This window comes from Coptis chinensis, chromosome 5 (genome assembly GCF_015680905.1).
Source record: "Coptis chinensis isolate HL-2020 chromosome 5, ASM1568090v1, whole genome shotgun sequence".
Classification (NCBI taxonomy): Eukaryota; Viridiplantae; Streptophyta; class Magnoliopsida; order Ranunculales; family Ranunculaceae; genus Coptis; species Coptis chinensis.
Genome location: NC_141460.1, coordinates 10,097,321 through 10,119,479, shown reverse-complemented (window position 1 = coordinate 10,119,479; position 22,159 = coordinate 10,097,321). Strand labels below are relative to the sequence as shown.

Sequence of the window (22,159 nt, the reverse complement as noted above, 5' to 3'; positions counted from 1 at the left end):
AACCTCGATAAAACCATTTAAAAACGCAGACCAGTAATAATTCTAGACACCGGAAAATCCCGAAAACACATCTACTTACCACTTGTACAATGGATATATATAGGCCCAATGTAACTGATGTGAGCTCTGATTTGTTATCTTAGTCATGTTTCTCTCCTACCTTTCTAGGAACTCTGAATCACTACACCATTTGGACTAATTTGCAACCAATGAGAATTTTCATTAGTAACACATATACATCCGTTAGGTAATTTAAAACATTTAAAATCCGTTAGCAATACAAGTATCCATTGGTAATATTATGTGACGTTGGGAAAGAAAAAGGAAAAATCACTTTGTTAAAAAAGAAAAAATAAATCACGTTGAAAAAAAAGCAGAAACTTAAGCGGGAGTTTTTTATGGTCTCGCGCTCATCTAAATTCCAAACCCAACCCAAATTAAAACAGGAGTGTGTTGTGGCTAAGTCGTCCGACTTCTCTTCCCCCCTCCTTTTCTTCTTGTTCATCTTCTCTTCCTCCCTTTTTGATCAATGTTGATTTCAGATTTACTAAAGTAATAATTGATCTATGTTCTTAAGTTATCAAATCATCTCAAATATCAAAGGAGCAGTCGTTGATTTTGTCACCAATGGTAACTCAAAGTTTGGGTAATAAGCTATATAATTTTGTTTTCTGGTTTATGATTCAGTATGTTCTTTGAGGTTTCTTGCATTTAGACTTGAGTTGTTGAAGAAGAGTCTGGCATTGGTGTAAGGTGTCTACGATTTATTTGATAAAATTCCAGAAAGAATTTCTGAACATGGAAGTTGTAAGATAACTAACGTTTGAATGAAGTCGCATTGGGGTAGCCACTTGAAGCTCCAATAGAACCTGATGCTAATGAATGCTAACTCAGAAATTGGAATAGAAGACTGATGGCCCTCAATCTCAATCTTATTCCCAGGTTTTTATTTTAGTCTTTCACTTTATCAGTGAAATGTAATAACGTTATGTTATGATATACCTATTTGAATATGACCGTGTGAACATTAATTGCAGGAAGAAATGGAGGCTTCTCTTTTCAGCTCTACAAAGTTTGGCTAGTCACGTAAGCGTTTAAGTTTCTTTTGTATATATCTCAGACTCAAGTATAAAATAGCGCCTTGTATACCAGGGAAGTTCCCGACACTTATAAGCATCATGTACTTAGTTTTAAGTGTACTCTTTGAACTGTTGTGCATTAAGCCTTTTCAAGCAATTTAATTTGCTAACCATTTTATCTTGTCTACTCTAAACTATGTATTTCTTTTGTTTCTTATATGCTCCTTTGTTGGATACTTGGATGTAGAGAGAATCAAGCAGATTATGAGTGGAATCCAGGTATCTTACAAAACAAAGTCAATGTTATTCTTTTTATGGTTTTAGTTAATTCCATGCATTGGCAAACCCAATGCTTTACAAGTGTAAATTAAGAAAATGAACTTTCTATGTTGGTAACAGTCTGATGTAATTTTAGTGTTGGTATGCTTGTCTTGATGTAATGGCATTAACTACTTATTAATAAGGATAAGAAATGGTCTTGCTGTTGTTTGAAGTCACATGTACGTAGATATTAAATTATAATTTAAGATAGAGAACATGGTTTTAAAGGGGATTAAGGGACACTAGTACATAATAGGCCTTTTGTGACTGTTTTGAAAGAGTTTTTGTCACCTTTGTATCCTAGACCGTCACAAAAGTTTTTTGACATACTTTTTGTGATGTTTACTTTAAAGAATACATGTGTGGATGACTGGATGGAACATTGTGTGACATTTCCACTGAAACTGTTATGAATACCTTGCGTTTATGTGATTGTTTTGATTATTTCTATCCTTGCACACACTCAATTAGTTAAAAAAACCAACTCACAAACAAAAAGCCCGCGTTCCATATATGCTTCACAGGTAATTGCTCTTGTGTGGCTCTATCTCTCCCACAACTCTATCTCCCTCTTCACTTGTGCTGCTAGGGTTTCCAAGTTTAATAATACCAGTAGGGATTATTTGCTCTTAGCTCTCCCATGAATCTCTCTTCTTCACTCAAAATCGGCGTTGAAGTAGTACCAGTAGCTCTTTGAAAATAAGATATTGTAATTGGTAAAAGAATCTAAACATTCAAGGTTAGTTGATTGTCTTCTTCCTCTTTGCAATTGAGTGAATTCCTTTTTTAGGAACAAGCGAGACACGCACTCTCTCCCCAATTGCAGGAACAATTGTCTCACGCAAGGTATAGTTTTTCATTTAATTTGTTGTTTGCGTTTATTTCTTCAGTACAATTTAAACTGTTAAACTCAAATTTTGTGCGATTATTTCCTGGTTTGGTATTTTTCATATTATCTACTGTTTGCAGGTTAAAGTTTTTGTTGATTTTGTTGTTAGAAAGATAGAAAAATTTACTTCACCAACATGAATATTACCGAAATTTTATTGAGTAACTGAATTATTATGAATAAGGAGCAAAACTGTTTTTAGGAATATGGTTCCCGTGCATTAATTTCATATAGGTGAACACAGAGTATTCGAGGAAGTGTGAAACAAAAAACTTTAGGTGTTAGAAACACAATATTTTTTTTAACAATGCCGAACATATAGGGTAATAGGCTAAAAGCTGAACTTGTTGTCAAGCGAATTTGATTAATTAGCTGATTTTTAAATGTTAAGTTCTGCCATGGCTTGTTTAATGCTTAAGCCTGAGGTTAAGGTGCAACATGGTTCCGTCATGGGTAAATGCTAATTGGTAAACACTATTTATTGAGCCGTCGAACGTGTCTATTTTTTACTCTATTCCGTTGATGATTATAGTTGAATGTAATAACTGTTTTTGTTGTTCTTGCATGAGAGCATTGAGTATTTGAGTGTGTATGATTAATGTGTTTTTACAGTGACCAGTAGATTTCATAGTAGAAGAACGGCAAGTCTGCTTATAAGTTAATAGAAGGACAAGGGCAGTGTTGGTGCTAGTTAAGCAAGGGTCATGTCTTGTTTTCCCCTTACATTTCTTTTGGGATGTTCGGACCTTGATATATAGTGGTCTTGTTTGTTTTTCTTTTGCCTAGTGGATAGTATGGACGTATGGTTGATGCGACACACAGTTAAATCCTTTAGATTTTTAACTAACATTTGACTTTTTGATCTTCTTTTGCTATTTTGTTGCTGTAACAGAACTTATTGAATAAGGATATTCTTTTAACAATAATCTAATCAAGGGGGTGAGGCATCAAAGTGGTAGAAGATCCTAGAGAACTCTGTTCAAATTGCTTGTGTTGACTTGTTGAAGCTTTATTTTGTTACTTTTGTTTAGTCCTTTGGAATTATTTGATGTTTTTTACTCTATACAGTAAAGCCTGCTTTAATTTCTTAAGATTCAAACTAGAATCCTCCAAACACTTAAACTGTAACCTGTTGGTTAATGAATGATTCAATGCTTTTTTAGGATATATAGTCTATAGAATACTTTGATTATTTTCTCTTTAGTAACGACCCTCCTTCTTAGTCTATTGTAACTTTAGTGTTTATTTTCCTTCAAGAGCTTCAACGTGCTTTCTTCCAATTGGTTTCCAAATGAGGCTTCTATTCTTTGTGGATGTGGAATAAGTGCAGGTCTCATTTCCAATGTCTTAACTAATATGCAGAATTTTGTCCAGTGCATTAAATAATATGGTGGATGTTATTCAAACTGATTTCTTAGTGGTAGTCTTAATTCATTGGTTAATAGTTATTATAGCTGATTCAAATAGGGGGTTGTAAATATGATTGAAGAAGACAGTGCACCTACTACTCGTGTTGAAATAGCCTTGAGGGTGTTCCGAGAATGCTAGCTACTTGTACAGTGATGCGCTTTCGTGGGATGCAATCGATTTTGAGCACATTTTTTATCTTAGTTGGAGTTGGATTTGGCCAGGACAACCTACATAGGATAGATAGTACTTTGTCTGTTTTCTAATTAATGAGCCCAAATTCATTGCATTTAGAGATCTGACCACATCTCTGCCGCTTCTGCGACTCGAGGCCATTCACACCGTAGGTGGAAATGTTTGTTTTGCAAGTGCAAACGCAGGCTAGTCTTTCACACTGCATTCATTTGCCAAGCTGTATGTTAAGCTCCATGGGATCTCATTTGATGTCGCAAAATTTGCTTCTCGTCTCTGGGGAGATATATATATTATCATCCTGATACCAGGGTTTTTAAGGGAGAACTTCCTGCGAATGGAAGGGATAGATAAAAGAATTCATATTGTTAATGTGTATGGTGTGTTGTTTCCTTTGAAATATATTGATGAACAAGCATTTGTTTCCTTTAGAGAATCGCAATAGCATATCTGTTGGCTGCATTATGTGAGATTTGGCTCAAGCGTGGTGATGTCGTTAAATCAAAAATGTCATTTCTGAAGAATTACCAATTTTAGTGGTAAGTTTCACATGTATTGCTTTAACAGTATTGGTAAGTTTCACATGTATTGCGTTAACAATATTGTTCTCTTCGGTTATGATTTTGCTTTTTATCGCGAGAAGACTCTGCTTATTTCACTGTTGTGCACATGGCTCTATTGTATGGTTTGTTTGTCCCTGATGAAGGCACTTCTGTTGCAACAAGGACCTTCACTGTAGGTTCAACACTCTTTGTATAAATATTTAACTTGATTTCCAGAACTTCAGGTCTGGCCTTCTGTCTGAAATCTGTAGCTAATGAGTTGTATATATTCTTATTTCCATCTGAAGGTGAAATGTGGAGTAAGGGGAGACACTAAACAATTACTTTTAACATCAAGGACTAGAGTGATAAAAGTAGAAAGTAGAAACTGAGTTGTCAACTGGTGTTAGTTTCATTACCTCTTGGACTCACTAAACGGACACTAAATGTCGATCCTTCTTCCACCAAATGGCATGTTTGAAAAATAAATGCATTCATCGTATAATTGCACTTGAATTATCATTTCTTACTTAGGCTATGTTTTTAGTCACCGGAGTTGTGTTGTAAACTTCTAGAACAGGGTGGTCCTCTACTATATGATAGCTGCTCTTTCGTTCTATTTGAAGGTGCTGGTGCTAAAGTTACTTATGTTCTAACTTTCATTCTCAATAGGAATGGGAGCAGTTCATTGGGTTGTAATGTCTAAGGGAGCTCTACTGATGATCATTCCTCACTTTCAACTATCTCACGCCTCCACTCCAGCGTTCCAGGTCTTCTCTCCACTCTCAAGGTACGTTCCTACACTCGTACTTTTTTTTGTTTTCTTCTCCAGCCTCTCCCCACTCTCTTTTTATGTTCTTCACTTCACTTCTCCTCTCCCACTTTTTTTTTTTTCTTCTTTTCCTGTTTCTCTCCACTCTCTTCTTCAGTTTTGCTTGGTAAATGAAATAGAGTATGGCCTGCAGTGGCTGGAAATAGAGAAGTCAAAAAGGAATGGCCTGCAGTTACCTATCAGGTAGTACAATGGACATAGAATAGATAGTACATACTTTATGTCTGTTTTTTCCTTATGTATCAAATTCTATTTCTTTTTACCTATCTACCTTAGTTTAGTCTTCTAAGTCCTCTGTTTTTGTAATTTGGATCATTCGTCTTTTTTAGGTCCAAGGTGATAGATTATTATGTGCTAAGATTATGTGTGGAATCTTATTTTTCGTCAGGATTTTATAGAGTTCCAAATGAATTTATTTAAGAGTACAACTAAGCTCAATCTCAAGCATCAAAACATGGCTCAATCAAATTTCTCTGCTTCATATAGGGTAACAACACTCTATTGGTCCAGCACCAATTAGATTCCGAAAACTCAACAACAAACGCAGAGCCTTCCAGAGATCTAGCTTAGCTCATCACTACTAAAAAAAAAGGTATTTTATATTGGTTATGAAATTGCTGCTCTTTCGGTTTTGTGCAAATGTCTTTTTTTGTTGATTTGATAGACTGATTTCTAATGATGCCTTGAATTTGGTTAGGGGTTTATGCTAAGATGCAGTACCTTGTTTCGTGTGAGGTTCACTCACATGTTGTGAGAGTTCGTTCTAGGACTAACAGAGATTTAGGTGCAGAGTACGTTTATTAATATGAAATTTTGTTAGTAACTTTTTATTGGTTGATTGGTATGCATCTGAATTTGGCTTGCTTTTGTTGTAGCTGAAAAAATGAATGGTATGATCATTTGTTTGAATGCAATTAATTGATGCTGATATTCTAATACTACTGCTAGTTCTGGATGGATATCTGCGAATTCGCTTTTGTTTCCAGGGTGTTGATTTAATGTTTGGAATTGTTGTTTAACCTTGTCTTATGTTCACTAAGTTCTTCGGTGCGACTTGTTATGACACATATAAGCTGTTGTAGAGCATTGTAGCATAAGCTTCCATATATTGTTTTGAAGTTTTATCCTATATATTTTAGAAATGTCAATTGTGACTGTAAAGTATGTAATAGTGTACTCTGACAACTATCTGTTAAATTTATCAAATACTGAAATCATTCTTAGTATTTGTAAATCTCATTTGGATTTTGTTTTACTCAAACCCAATCACTGAGAAGTTTTCATAAATTTTGCTGGATGGCTTATGTAGTGGTCCACTGCTGATAGATACAGTTATGTTGTTTACCTTTGTTTGAGTCACTCTGTAATCCTGATGTTATTTTTTTGCCGCAATTTATGTAATTTCAGATTGATGAAGACATTCTCCTGGAAGTGATTAAGATGGGATTTGACAGGAGTCAATTAACTGAATCTCTTTGCAGCAGAGTACAAAATGAGGTACTATCTGATGTTTCATGGCGATCTTGATATTTTTTCCACTTCATTGGTGTAATTTGTTGAAACCTTTTCAGGCCACCATTGCATATTATTTGCTTATAGATAACCATTTCCGAGCTACCAGTGGCTATCTTGGAGCTAAGTTTCAGGAGTCAATGGTGTGTTTTTTTTCTCAATGTATAGTTTTCTTTTATCATTTTGTAGTCCTTTGCTTATTTTATATACTAGTGGGTGGGGATACCCACCTTGGCCAATAGCGTAGCCATGGTATAGATTTCAATGGCACAATAGTAATATAAGAGCAGATAGTAGTAGTATTAGAATATCAGCAAATAGTAGTAGTAATTAAATCACTAAGCCCTAAGATCAAAGTCTCACTATTGCCCAAACCCCTTAAGTTCCAAAGGGTTAACTTAAATAACACTAGAAAATAGTTTGTTAGTTTATTGTTAAAGTAATATACTGAATAGACATATATATTGTTCATGTGTTCCATTTTTTTCATTCCAGGTGGTATTCAAGCTTTTCCACTATGGAACGAATATGCAAAGCTTTTATGCAGTGGAGTCATTTATGCAGCTCTGTTATTGTTTCTTTGCTTTAGTTTTAATTTTTTGTTGATGAAAATTGATAAACACTTTAACTAGAAGCTTGGTTTTTGCTTATTTATTTAGTGTTGATAGATGGGTGTAATGAGTTGTTCTGGTTGGCGTGGGCATTTAGAACATTTTGTTGTTTTTCATTACGTTTCGTTGTGTGGATGAATGGAAGGAATTTAATTACTAGAGTTTGTTAGAGTTATAGATGAATAGAAGAACTTAAATGATACATTGTGGAGTAAAAAAAGTGCAGGAACAGGTACGTGCACCAATACAGGTGGCCTATATATAAAAGGGCCAGAGAAACCAATTAATTTTTTTTATACAATGGAAATTCGTTAGTAACGGATACAGAACCGTTAGCAATAGAAAATCAAAGTGACGTTTATATCCGTTACTGACAGATAGTGGACAAACAAATTTGGTAACCGTTACTAATGAATTCTAACGGTTAAGTATCAGTTACTGAAATTAATTTCAGTGACACTTTATAACCGTTAGTAAATTTTGTAACGGATAATAAGTATTACAAATATCCATTAGTAATATTTGTCACATTTTTGTGTCAACGCAAGATAACCGTTACTAATAATTTTTTGTAACGGATGTATATCTGTTACAAATAGACTGTTATGGTGTAGTGAATGTTGCGATGTTATTATTCTTTAAGTTATTAGGGGTGAAGCGAAGCGCAAATGTTTCTAAACTAACCCATTCCATATTTAGATGACTTTTGATAATAATATGCAACTATTTTTACAAAACATTGCCGCCTTGGTAGCCAGGGCGCCTTACTCGCCTTGGACAACTTTAAAAAATATAGTCTATCCTAGCGAAAGGTTTCCCCAAAATCCCTCCAATATCCATGTGGATCTCCTATGGGAAAAAAAACAGCAAGGATAACCAAAAAATTTCCATCCTGGTTTACCTTCACTTTGTCGGTATTTTGAAACGGATAATCCGTTAGTAAATTTTGTAACTGGTAGTAAATTTTGTAACAGATAATAAGTGTTACAAACATCCGTTACTAATATTTGTCACACTTTTGTGTCAACGCAAGATAACCGTTACTAATATTTTTTGTAACGGATGTATATCCATTACAAATAGGCTGTTATGGTGTAGTGAATGTGGCGATGTTATTATTCTCTAAGTTATTAGGGGTGAAGCAAAGCGCAAAGGTTTCTAAACTAACCCATTCGACATTTAGACGATTTTTGATAACAATATGCAACTATTTTCACAAAACATTGCCGCCTTGGCAGCAAGGGCGCCTTACTCCATAGTATATCGCGATATATATCGAGAAATTAGAGATGGGCACAGAAATATCGCGATATTCAATTGGATAAATGCTAGTGTAAGTATCGACGATATTTGTAGATATATCGCGATATTTCGACGATATAACAAAAATTTATTCTATCCACGATATTTACCATCAATTTTGTGATCACTTTAAACCCTACCTCATTTCTCAATCTCTCTCTGTTGTGTAGTGAATCAATCTATCAATCATGGCAACCGCTGTGATAATGAGTAATGAAACCAGCTAAAGCTGGATTTGAAGAACCACCAAAGGATGAACACCGTATTAGAATCACTCTTTCTTCCAAGAACGTTAAGAATCTTGAAAAAGTTTGTGCTGATCTTGTTCGTGGAGCGAAGGAGAAGCTACTGAGAGTCAAAGGGACCGGAGAATGCCTACTAAGGTTCTTAAAATTACTACTAGGAAATCCCCTTGTGGTGAAGGTAATTGTTTTTTAACCTCCTCGTGGTTTATTTAGTATGGTTCATTTTATTTGCTAGGTTGTTTTGTGGAAATTGTGAGAAATGAAATTATTTAATAAGCCTAATAAAATGGATCTAAAGCCATTTATTTGTTTTGTTTTGTCGGGTTTGTTTGAAAAAGTGTTTGCCCTAGTTTTAAATCCTGCCTATTTATTATCAACTGAATATGTTCAAGAGTTTTGCAATAAAAGTAAATATAAATGGAGATTTTGATTGTTAGAAAAAAAATGCGAGACTAGGAGTTGGAATGACGGGAATTTTCTCTAGTTTTAAACATTTTTGGATTTTATCTCGGATTTTTCTGACGTGGTTGATTTGTTGATATGGATGTATGGTTTGTGATTAACTAGATTAAAGAATGAAGAGTTACTCAGGGCTGGTTATTTCATTGTGATTGTGATGTTACTACATGCTATTAGCATGCATGTATCGATCTGAAGGGTTTTTTTATTTTTTGTTTGTGAGGGGAAGACCATCGTTTGTGTGGTAGAGTTTTGTATCTCTAACCATCTGTATGTACCTATACTCAAACATAGCATTTAAGCTTTAATGCTTGCAATCCTCTTTCACTGATTGTGAATTTGGCCCTTTTGCTACATTTCTTTTAAATGTTCTTCATCTTATCAATACCAAAAAAAGGCTTCCAATCCTTTCTAGTCTAACTAAGGCTTAAAAAATTTGTACGGCAAATGATATGGATTCTATGTTATCTGATATGAATCCCACAGTTTTTTTTATCAGAAAAACTTGACTTGTTTAAGTGAGCAATGGTTCCTTTTCTTATGATGAATATGATCTATTATTGATAAAGCCATCAATGCTAAATGTGATTGTAAGCTTTTGTCGATTGTTAAGAGTTTTACATTGTCCATGGACTGGGAAGCAATTCTTTTATGCATTAATTATTCCTTAAAATTAATGATAGGTTCAGTTGTGGCAAATGATATGTCTTTGCAGTCAATGTATTGTTGTTGAGATGGAATATTCATATTATTTTTTTCTTTCTTTTTGCTGTGGGAAAATTTGGGTGGAAGCAATGGATGGTCAAGAGTTCATATGAAATTCTTGGCCAAGCCATTGGAACATCCCAATCCCATCCCCCTTATTCGATCTGATTATAGAAATGATCGAAAACTGACTTTTCTTTTTAATTTGTTTGACAGGAACAAACACGTTTGATCGTTTTGAGCTCCGTGTTCACAAAAGAGTGATCGACCTTGTTAGCTCCTCTGAAGTAGTGAAGCAGATCACCTCCATCACCATTGAACCTGGTGTCGAGGTTGAGGTTACAATCGCGGATCCATGAGAATATTGCTTTGCCCTTGTCATTTATTCTGTTGCACTTGATAAATAGATTCTCTTTCTGATGTGGTTTTGAATTGACTATTTCTTTTGTATCTTTTGTAAGACTATTTTGTGCTTCCGATGCTATCCACGATATTTGGCCAGATATAATTGTGCTATCGGTTGTGTTCATGCTTGAACTTCCCTGGCTTAGAGCTTATTTCTTGTGTTGGGCAAGTTTTATTTTAGACCTTGTTAGGTCTGCTTTTTATTACAAGAATTCTTTCTTTATTTGATTGCGAGTGTGAAAAGTTAGGCAGTCGATAAGATACATCGTCAGAAACCTGTCTTCTTAAAATCAGGATCTGCATCAGTTTTGGAGCCACGTTTTCACATAGTTTGGTTGAGATTCGAACCCATGCTAAAACATGAAAAAGTAAGACCTGTGTGTTAGCTTTCCAACCCAATTGGCCTTGACACATTGGGAGTCCTGTGGAGATAGATACAGTATCACAAAATTTGGTTGAAAGAAAGCGGTCGGCCAGAAATCAGTTTCTGCAAGACTGTGTTCGAGTCTAGTTTTAGTATATTTAGAATGAGATTGAGAATTTTTATAAAACATAAAGAAGTAAGGTCTGTGTGTTATCTTTACAACGCAAAAAGCCTCGTTGTTTTTGGATATCTGTGGAAAGAGTTGTGCTATCCCAAAGAAAGCCCGTCAGAAATCTAGTTTGTTAAAATTTAAGATTTTTACCGTTTTCAACCTAAGTTTTCTTCTAGATGGGCTGAGGTTGGGACTTCGAGTTCTACATGTGAGTAGTGTGAAGGTGTGGTGTATATAGCTGACAGAGGAAAAGGGGGAAGCATTGGGTACTTACCTATAAAACAGAGGAGAGAAACTACGTCCGACTTTATTCAAGTTTATCACAAAAACTTGATACGTAGGCAGCTTGTCCCAAAGCGAGCTCAGTCAAAACTCGACCCATCACAATCTTCCCCATTATTCACACTTGTAAGGACTAATCAAATTCAACCTTTACAATGACCACATTCAAAGAAAATATAGTTGATTTGTAAATATTTATCGATATTTATCGATATTTGTCGATATATCTTGATATATCAACGATATTTGCAGTCAGAAATACCCACACATAGTCTGTGGATATTTGTGGATATTTATCGATATATCCACGATATTTGCAGATGCCCCAATGTAATATATCCCCACACAGGGGGATATATCCACGATACATATCCATAAATCAGAGATCGATATTTTGCCATATCCCGATATTTTGTACTATGCCTTACTCGCCTTGGACAAACCTTAAAAAACATAGTCTATCCTAGCGAAAGGTTTCACCAAAATCCCTCCAATATCCATGTGGATCTCCTATGGGGAAAAAAACAGCAGGGATAACAAAAAAATTTCCATCCTAGTTTACCTTCACTTTGTCGGTATTTTGTAACGGATATATCCGTTACAAAATCTGTTAGTAAATTTTGTAACCGTTAGTAAATTTTGTAACGGATAATAAGTGTTACAAATATCCGTTAGTAATATTTGTCACACTTTTGTGTCAACGCAAGATAACCGTTACTAATATTTTTTGTAACGGATGTATATCTGTTACAAATAGGCTGTTATGGTGTAGTGAATGTGACGATGTTATTATTCTCTAAGTTATTAGGGGTGAAGCGTAGCGCAAAGGTTTCTAAACTAACCCATTCGACATTTAGAGGACTTTTGATAACAATATGCAACTATTTTCACAAAACATTGCCACCTTGGTAGCCAGGGCGCCTTACTCGCCTTGGACGACCTTAAAAAACATAGTCTATCCTAGCGAAAGGTTTCCCCAAAATCCCTCCAATATCCACGTGGATCTCCTATGGGGAAAAAAACAGCAGGGATAACCAAAAAATTTCCATCCTGGTTTACCTTCACTTTGTCGGTATTTTATTTTCTCTTAAAACTATTTTTCTTCTAAACCAGCCCCTATATTTGGTCCCCTGCTGAACCAATGTATTTCAAACTTGGATTATCAAAGTTGCTTCATCTACTTTGAATTCCACCGAAAAATTCCACGGTCTTCCTTTCTTGAGTATTCCGAAGGATGTAATATTTAAAGTTGTCTAAAACTCAACTCTAAAGAAAAGTTATATAACGATTTCATATCAGCATCCATTTCTCCTGGAGAACTTAACTATTGTTGTCGGTATTTTGTAATGGATAATATCTGTTACAAAATCCGTTAGTAAAATTTGTAACGGATAATAAGTGTTACAAATATCCGTTAGTAATATTTGTCACACTTTTGTGTCAACGCAAGATAACCGTTACTAATATTTTTTGTAACGGATGTATATCCGTTACAAATAGGCTGTTATGGTGTAATGAATGTGGCAATGTTATTATTCTCTAAGTTATTAGGGGTGAAGCGAAGCGCAAAGGTTTCTAAACTAATCCATTCGACATTTAGACGACTTTTGATAACAATATGCAACTATTTTCACAAAACATTGCCGCCTTGGCAGCCAGGGCACCTTACTTGTCTTGGACAACCTTAAAAAACATAGTCCATCCTAGCGAAAGGTTTCCCCAAAATCCCTCCAATATTCATGTGGATCTCCTATGGGGAAAAAAACAGCAGGGATAACCAAAAAATTGCCATCCTGGTTTACCTTCACTTTGTCGGTATTTTATTTTCTCCTAAAACTATTTTTCTTCTAAACCAGCCCCTATATTTGGTACCCTGCTGAACCAATGTATTTCAAACTTGGATTATCAAAGTTGCTTCATCTACTTTGAATTCCACCAAAAAATTCCACGGTCTTCCTTGCTTGAGTATTCCAAAGGATGTAGTATTTAAAGTTGTCTAAAACTCAAATCTAAAGAAAATTATATAACGATTTCATATCAGCATCCATTTCTCCTGGAGAACTTAACTATTGTTAATCCCTCCCCCCCCCCCCCACACACACACACACACACACAAACACATAATACATGATAGACATTTAAGATAAAAAAAAATATGCCTCTAGATATCTCCTGCTTTAAGGCCCATAGAATCACGCACCATATTTGAACACCAATAGAAAGCGAGTAATATAAATATTTGCAAAAACCAAAAGGGCCGGCTTGGAGATATTTACCATGGGAAGCCCATATCCCTCCCTTAAGATCCTTCTCCTCCAAAACCTTCAATTTAGACATGCCAATCTGTAAAAGTAACAACAACAAAATTTATATTACAGGGAACACACCTAGAACAATGAAAACCCACATGCATTTCATAATTATACATGCAAAAATATAAATGACATACTCAATTTTCCAAAAAATATGTCCTCAAATAGAGCTTCAACGGTAGAATAACACATTCAAACAGTAGAATAACACATCATAGGCACTTGTAAAATTGGAATAGGGGAGGGAAAAGTAAACCACACTATAAGCAAACATCCAGTAGAAGCATTAAGATAGATGTTCGCATTCTGTCATTTACAAATTGTAATCCATATTAATCACAATTGCATATTGTTGCAACTAAAGAAAGGGCGCTAATGTGGACTACAAATAAGAATCAGTTAGATGGGGAGACAACCAAAGAAATACTATGAAATGACCAAAATAAAATGTACCTGAGATCATGATGAAGAAGATGATTGTAGTGGCATAGGGTTAGAAGTTGGATTGGGTCAGCGGTGCAGCGGATAGGACGCAACATAAGATGGAAAAGACGGGAAGTACGAGATCAGTACCGCGGAATCCTAGACCGCGACGTGGCATGCGTACGGTATGAAGGAGAGCCATGTGATGATGCGACAGATGGACGACCTAGAAAGAGAGGAGAGGGATATATAAAGAAGAGGTGGGATGAGAAAAAGAGGGCCGCTAGGGTGAGAAGAAAGGAGAGAATAGTGAGAGAGAGAAGAAAAGAGAGAAAAAGAGAGATTTGGTGGGATAGAGATTTAGGGTCACTACATTTGGCGCCGTCCGTGGGGACTAGAGAAAAACAACTTAGAAATGGCACCGAAGAGAGCAGTGGGTAGGCCAAAGAAGGTTAGGGTTCATGAGCCGACGCCGGAAGCGGTAATTGAGGAGGGAGAAGAACTAGAAGAAGGACGAGCAGCGGAAGAAACACGCCTGATGCGAGAGGAGATTGAGAGGCTGAGAGAGGAGAACGATGAGCTGCGAAGAGAGAGAGAGAAGACGGAGGAGGAGGTCGGAGAAGAGTTAAGTGAGGGGTCCGAAAATGAGGGATCTGAAGATGAGGAGGAGCCCGGGCCGAATATAGTAGAAAACCCGGTAGCAGGGTTGACAATGGAGCAAGTCCAAGAAATGATAGACACTGATAGGGAGGCAAACCGGCGACAGATGAAGGAGCGCGGGGGAGCGGCCAGTCAAGTGGTGGTTGGGTTGAATCGCAACCCACTAGTAGATGACATATGGGTTTCAGAGGTTCAAAAGTGGTTTACCCAGCCGAGGTTCGAGAGTTATGACGACAAAGGGAATCCAGCGGACCACATTCATCATTTTCGGCAGTAGATGCCACTCTGGCAGGAGGCTAGGTATGACGGTCTGCGATGTATGATGTTCCCGGCTAGTCTTAAAAAAGGGGTGTCGGATTGGTATTACAGATTGCCAACGGGGAGCATCAAGAATTTCCAGGAGTTGGAGCAGGCGTTCATAGATCACTTCATATATCAGAAAAGGCGGGTGGTGGACATCGCGGCTCTATTCAATGTGCGACAAAGATCCACGGAATCAGTTAGGGAGTTTCTGTGTTGGTTCAAGGCAGAGACATTGAAAGTTGAAAATCTGGATGAGAGGACAGCGGTGATAGCCTTTGAGGGAGGCTTGCACCAATCCGTGGCCAAGAATGAGATCGCGACACTAGATGAAATGTATCCACGAGTGGAGAAATATATAAGATATAAAGATTTTATGCAGAAGGAGTCCAAGAGGACGGGGAAGGCCGTGTTGTCTTTGGAGAAGGATCGAGAACGCCCGAAAGTGGGGACGTCGGAAAAAGAAAGTGGGAGATGCCGCGGGTACGGAGCGCGAGCAGAGGGAAGCGGAGAAGGAATCCGAAGAGAGTACAGGGAGAGGAAGCCATACCACGAGATGGAACAGACTCCACTGAACAAACCGCTCAATAAGATCTTACCCTTAATAAAGAATTTGCCGGGGTATGAGGGATCGCGAACCACACCAATGGAGATACCGGAGAAGCCTTTCTGTGCGTATCATCAGATAAGGAATCATAAGACGAATGACTGTTACGCTCTAAAATGGTTGGTTCAGAGAATGGTGGAAAAAGGGAGGATGGGAGAATTTGTGAGAGACGGTCGGAATGAGGAGCCCATACCGCCGCAGGGAAGGATACTGGGAACCATCAACATGATTTACAGTGGGGAGGTCATAACGTTCATAGAGACAAGATACGGTGGACCACGAGCATCCAGCAGATTAGTGAGAGAACGGATAGGCCTCGACAGCGAGCGGTGGCAGCGGCGGAAAAAGAGAGAATCATGTTTAGCAACGCGGACCTACGAGCAGTGGACTCACCACATGAAGACGCATTGGTTATTATGGTGGCAATGGGGAATTACATGGTGAAAAGGGTGTTGATTGATTGTGAGAGTGCGGTAGATCTGTTGTTCAGAGGTGCCTTGGAGGAAATGGGAGTTGATCCTAAGCAGTTGCGTCCTTTGTGAACTAATTTGTATGGATTTAATGGAAGTATGACAGAGCCCATGGGGGAACTCTTACTACCTGTGACAACTGGGCCGGTGACAGTTTTCGCCCGTTTCATGGTGGTGGATTCGGCTTCGCAATACAATGCGATCTTGGGAAGGCGGTGGATTCATGAGATGAAGGTGGTCCCATCAACGTATTATCAGGTAATACGATTCCCCACCCCTACGGGCATGTATGAGGTCTACAGTGATCAAGTTACTGCAAAAAACAATCATCGGGGAACCGTGAAGCGGTTGATCAGTGGATCAGAAGGAGAGGCTTCCAATCCTAGGAAGAGGCTGGCATAGCAATTACAGTGCACCTCGGGGGAGGGGGAGGGTGAGACAACGGCGGATCCAAAGACGCTCGACGAGATAGAGGTGGTGAATATTGGGATAGGGGAAGAGGTGAAGTTCACATCGATAGGATCCAATTTGCCCGAGGAGTGGAGGGGTAAGTTGATACAGTTATTGTCAAATAATAGAGATGTCTTCGCTTGGACAATAGAGGATGTTACTTGGATGGACCCCGAGTTTGCATGTCATCAATTGCATATGAAAGAGAACGCCAAACCCGTGAGGCAAAAGATGCGCAGTATTAGACCAAAATATGCAGAAGGGATCTGGGAAGAGGTCGCAAGATTGAAAAGGGCGGGAATAATCCGAGAGGTAGAGTTCACAAAATGATTATCTAATGTAGTCACGGTACCAAAAAAGAATGGGAAAGTACGTATGTGCGTAGACTTTACTGATGTAAATCAAGAGTGTCCAAAGGATAACTATCCCATGCCGCGAGTAGATGAGTTAGTGGACAGGATGGCCGGGTTCAAGATTTTTTCCTTCATGGACGCGTCAATGGGGTATAATCAGGTCGCGATGTATGGGCCCGATAAGGAGAAGACCTCATTTGTGGTGGAGGGCGGAACTTACTGCTATACGAGGATGCCGTTTGGTTTGAAAAATGTAGGGGCAACCTTCCAGCGGTTGGGTGAGAAAATGTTTGAAAGCAAGATTCGGAAGGGAATTGAGATTTATATAGACGACATGGTGGAGAAAAGTATGTCAGAAGAGGAACATATCGAGGGGTTGCAAGAAACCTTCGGGATACTACGTAAATACAACTTGAAATTGAACCCTGAGAAGTGTACTTTCGGAGTGACTACGTACAGAAAAGTTTTTGGGGTACATCGTTACTTATAGGGGAACCTCGAGCAGATAAGGTCCCTGGTGGAGATGCCATCTCCGCGGAATGTGAAGGAAGTACATCGGTTAGCAGGAAGGGTCGCGGCCCTAAATAGATTCATTTCCAAGTCATCTGATAAGTGCAGACCACTGTATCGACTGTTGAGGAGCACACCGGATTTTGTATAGACGGCGGAGTGCGAGGAGGCATTCCAGGAATTGAAAATATATTTGGGCAAAGTTCCATTGCTGTCGCAGCCCGAGACCGGGGAGAAGTTGTATTTGTACTTGGGGGCCACGGAGTATGCAGTTAGCTCGGTTCTAGTTCGGGTGGTCGACAAGGCGGAGAAGCCGGTATATTTTCAGAGCAAGACTTTGTTAGATGCAGAGACGCGATATAGTAGAATTGAGAGGTATGCCTTGGCATTAGTATTTTCAACCCTGAAGCTGAATCCCTACTTTGAAGCGCATGTGGTGGTGGTGGTAACGAATTTGCCTTTGAGGCAAGCACTGAGAACGGAAAAATCTGGTAGAATGTTGAAGTGGGCAGTGATGCTGAGTTCCTATGAGATACAATATTAGATAAGAACTGCAGAGAAGGCGCAGGCGGTGGCGGTGGCTGAGTTTCTGGCAGAGTTCCCTGCAGAGGATCCCACGTGGGGAGAGAAAATGATTATGGAACCGGAGCGGGAGAGTGAGCCAGACCTTCTAGACCCGTGGGATAAGAGGAATGGATGGAGGGTATTCGCGGATGGATCGGCTACCGATGCATGCAGCGGCATAGGAGTCGTGTTGGTTACACCTGATAATAGCAGAATAGAGCAAACCATGAAACTCGGGTTCGCGGCGTCCAGCAATGAAGTGGAGTATGAAGCGGTGATCGCCGGATTGAGAATGGCCGAGGATTTAGGAGTGAAGGAGCTGACAGTCTATTCTAATTCAAACTTGGTGGTGTGTCAAATGAACGGGGGGTTCGCCGCTCGATGTCCCAGGATGGCAAAATATTTGGATGTGGTGCGTAGACGAGCCGAGAAATTCACAAAACTCTGTTTCCTTCATTTGGGTTGGGGAGAGAACAGACACGCCGATGCCCTAGCATATGTAGCAGCTGTAATTCCCGGGTCGGAGGAGAGAGTAATACACGTGGGAAGGCTGGAGAAACCGAGCACCGAGGATGAGATGGAGATTTGCCAGGTCGGGGAAGAGGATGAGGGTTGGATGGAGCCTATTAAGGACTTTTTGGCAGGAAAGGAAGTCATAGATAAAAGGGAAAGAAGGAGATGGGAGCAGACATCTCGGAGATACGTCCTACTAGAAGGAGAGTTATATCAGAAAAACTTCAGTGGACCACTTCTAAAATGTTTGGGTCCACGATTGTCCCAAGAGGTGTTGGCAGAACTACACGAGGGAGATTGCGGGAGCCATTCTGCGAGGAGAACAACGGCACATCGGCTACTGACACAGGGGTATTTCTGGCCCCACATGAAGAGGGATGCCGTGGAATATGCTAAGAGGTGTGACAAATGTCAGAGATTTGCACAGTTGATATTCACCCCTGCTGAATTCCTTCACAATGTCTCAAGTCCGTGATCTTTTGCTATGTGGGCAATGGACATAGTAGGACTGCTGCCCATGGCCAGTGGTAAAAGGAGGTTCATGCTCGCGGTCATGGATTATTTCACAAAATGGATTGAAGTTGTACCCCTGCAGCAGGTGAAGGAAGCGCAAGTCATCAAGTTTTTATGGGAGAATATTATCTGCAGATTTGGGTTGTTGTACGCCATCATAGCAGACAATGGAACTCAGTTTATGGGAGCAAAGGTGGCCAGGTTATTGCAAACCTACAAAGTAAGACAGGGGTTCTCGTCCCCTTATAACCCCGAGGTCAACGGACAGGCCGAGTCCTCCAACAAGACCATCATGAACAACCTAAAGAGGAAGTTGGAGGATAAGAAGGGGGCGTGGGCTGACGAGCTTAGTCATGTATTATGGGCCTACCGGACCACACCTCGGTCATCCACACAAGAGACCCCATTTTCATTAGCTTATGGGGTGGAGGTCGTGATCCCGTCGGAGGTGGTGGCAGTTACAACGCGAACAAAGATCGTGGAGGAGGGTTCAAACTGGAGAATCTTAGCAGCAGATCTGAATCTAGCAGAGGAAAGAAGAGACAGTGCCCGTATAAGGCTGGAGGAGTACCACCGGAGGTTGCAAAAATAGTACAACAGGAGGGTCAAGCCAAGGCAGTTCCACATAGGTGACCTGGTGCTCCGCCGAGTGACACCTAGCACCAAGAAAGAGAAAGATGAAAAACTGGGTCCAAATTGGGAGGGACCTTACACGGTGGTGGATATTGGAGGGGCGGGCACCTACAGGCATAGCTAGTAATTCGCCGAATTATTCGCGAATTATAAGGTTTGGCGAATAAAACGAATAATTCGGCGAATTTTTGAATGATACGGTTTAATTCGCGAATTGGTTGGGTCGGGCTTATAATTGCCGAATTATTCGCGAATTATTCACGAATTATAAGGTTTGGCGAATAAAATGACATTTGTATTATTTTTTCATGAATAAAATTGTAAAAATAAAAATAAAAACGTTATATACTTATATATCAAAATTTTAAATGTAAAATATATAGCCAAATTTTAAAGAAATATATTCGTATTATACCCGTTTAAAACACGTATATCGTATTTTTACCGTTAGCGTTTTATTGGACCGAATATTTAAAAGTATTATTGTTGAAAATTTCGAATCTTAGGCGAATAATTGACGTATCGAACTTTTGCCGTCCACGAATTTACTAGCTATGCCTACAGGTTGCAGACACCGGAAGGCAAACTGATAGAGAAGCCGTGGAATGTGAGAATGTTAAAAAAATTCCACACTTGAATGTAATGGAAATCTATTGCCTGAATTTGGCACTGTAGGTAAATATATAATGCAACAACACTTTTGAGAAGAAATCATTGTTTATAGAGGTAGGAGTCCAAAATAACTACGAGACGTGAAATGCCAACGAGACCGCAGAGGGTCCCTAATGGTTTTTCAAAAACTATGAAACCCGCAGAGCGGGAAAAAGGCGTACATAGTACGTGGGGCATGGAGCCCAAGGATGGGGAGAGACAGCGGAGGGGATGAGCCTTTCGCTGATATGAGGCTAGAGATGAGCCCGGGGTAAGATGAGTTGCCTCAAGGGACTACTGAGATTGCAGAACCGCAGAGTGGGATGAGCCCTCTGTGGGGGAACGGTGCAAATCGCAAAGGGGACATGAAGTCCCAGTGCGGAGAGAGATAGCGGAGCGGGGGCGAGCCCTTCGCGGACTAAGGATACTAGCACCACATGGGGGCATGAGGCCCAAACATGGATAGAGATAGAGGGGATTGGAGTCGTTTGCAGATATGCTCAACCATCATAAAAACAACGAGGGGAACGAGCCCATCACTAATGCAAGGAACTAGTCGAGGACATGGAGGCTGGCTTAAAGTTGGTGGAATAGCCAAACATCGAGAAAAAGACAGGGCAAGAGTTACATCGGAGTAAAGTGAAGAGACCAAACCACAGGGGAAGAGATGATAAATATGCCAAGCAAAATCAAACATCACACATGAAAGAGATTAATATTCAAACATAAACATAACAATTGTATTGCCATTAGTGGCCTAGAGGGGATAAAATGACTTATTACAAAAGCTGCGGAAGACATAGAGTATTTTTTAGAGCTTCTCAGAGGGAGAGTCGGTGGCTGGTAAGACATTAGAGGCTTCTTCAGAAGGTGTAGTGGTGTGTGCGGCAGTAACATTCTCCAGTGTCTCGGCAAGGGTCTCAACGCTAGCCGCGGTAGGGTTGGAAATCTCTTCATATACTGGGGAGCGGGGAAGGTTATCGGTGGCAGCCACTTCTTCCTGGGCGTCGTTGAAGGGGGCCGCTGCTGGGGTGCTGGGCTTTTCAGGTAGGAGCCGCCCTTCTTAGGTGAGGCGGGCAAGCTCTTCCTGGATTTTCTTGGTTACCCTTTTGTCAGCAAGAAGCTTGAAGCGTTTGCAAAGAATAGCCATGTCATCCTGATGTTGTTGAAGTAGGGAGGTGGTAGCGTCTTTCTGTTCTTGAGAGAGGGTATCGAGGGCAGCTTGGTGTTGCTGGGCTAAAGCAGATAGGTGAGCTGGTGTTGTTCAAGGAGCATTTCCCACTGGCGACTCAAACGGTCATTGACAGTATCCATGTAGTGCTGGTGTGAAGATTCTGCGGACTGCAGTTCGTCCTGGGCCTTGAGTTTGGCTAAGTTAGCAACGGCTAACTCAGATTGAAGCCCTGCGTAGGCGGCCTTCAGACCGGAAGGACCGTTGACCTCTTTCTCCAAGGCATCCAACTTGGTCTTGGTGCTGAGAAGACCACGGATCATGAAGGAAATATCCAGGCTTACCTAGAAACCTAGAAATAGAAATAGATAGGTAAAAAAAAAAGTTAGAGAGAGAGAGAGAAGGGCTTACCCGTGCCCAGTTAGTGTAAAAAGAATTACGGTGGGTGTCAAACGAACCCCCATCAGCGTAGGCAATGTCCCTAGGAAAATGGGTGTTGTAGAACAGGGAAGAGGCTACCACCGCATTGTCTAGGGCGGAGTCAGCGGTGGATACTCGGAGGTTGCACACGTTGAAGATAGGGCAGAAGTCTTCTGCGGGGGCCGATTCAGAAACTGGAGCTGCCGGTGGAACTGGTTCTTTGCCAAGTCGGCGGGCGCATGGAGAAGGGACTGCGGGTGGAAGTGATGACGTGAGGGGGGCAGGTGCTT

At 39.8% G+C, this 22,159-nt stretch overlaps 2 protein-coding genes and 1 long non-coding RNA gene across 8 annotated transcripts; all 3 read left to right on the top strand.

The window, feature by feature from the left end:
- Positions 1–339: 339 nt before the first annotated feature.
- LOC147496618 (uncharacterized) lies at positions 340–7,443 on the top strand. Of its 6 annotated transcripts, XR_015196626.1 has the most exons (11): positions 340–942; positions 1,038–1,086; positions 1,327–1,358; positions 2,191–2,246; positions 5,103–5,220; positions 5,396–5,445; positions 5,749–5,854; positions 5,960–6,053; positions 6,670–6,759; positions 6,834–6,917; positions 7,270–7,443. It is a non-coding gene; the product is annotated as an uncharacterized LOC147496618 (long non-coding RNA). The 6 variants fall into 6 exon arrangements; XR_015196621.1 differs by lacking the exon at positions 5,960–6,053; XR_015196622.1 differs by lacking the exon at positions 5,960–6,053 and having other exon boundaries at positions 5,360–5,445.
- Positions 7,444–8,877: 1,434 nt separating this feature from the next.
- LOC147496617 (small ribosomal subunit protein uS10z/uS10x-like) lies at positions 8,878–10,599 on the top strand. The gene is given in 3 exon segments (XM_086562470.1): positions 8,878–9,051; positions 9,054–9,110; positions 10,313–10,599. Coding segments are annotated over 3 exon segments (351 nt in total). The 5' UTR covers positions 8,878–8,900; the 3' UTR covers positions 10,456–10,599.
- A 6,527-nt stretch (positions 10,600–17,126) lies between these two features.
- On the top strand, positions 17,127–18,956 carry LOC147496616 (uncharacterized). The gene is made up of 4 exons (XM_086562618.1): positions 17,127–17,241; positions 17,385–17,452; positions 17,556–17,720; positions 17,949–18,956. Exons 1-4 carry the CDS (start codon positions 17,127–17,129, stop codon positions 18,954–18,956), a joined length of 1,356 nt encoding a protein of 451 aa, XP_086418744.1.
- Positions 18,957–22,159: the final 3,203 nt, after the last annotated feature.

What these genes read in the sequence shown, in the direction of transcription:
- LOC147496616 (XM_086562618.1), top strand. Translation starts at nt 17,127, where the DNA reads ATGCCGTTTGGTTTGAAAAATGTAGGGGCAACCTTCCAGCGGTTGGGT. An exon ending in AGACGACATGGTGGAGAAAA is followed by an intron (nt 17,242 to 17,384) that starts GTATGTCAGAAG and finishes CGTTACTTATAG; the next exon opens with GGGAACCTCGAGCAGATAAG. An exon ending in AATGTGAAGGAAGTACATCG is followed by an intron (nt 17,453 to 17,555) that starts GTTAGCAGGAAG and finishes GATTTTGTATAG; the next exon opens with ACGGCGGAGTGCGAGGAGGC.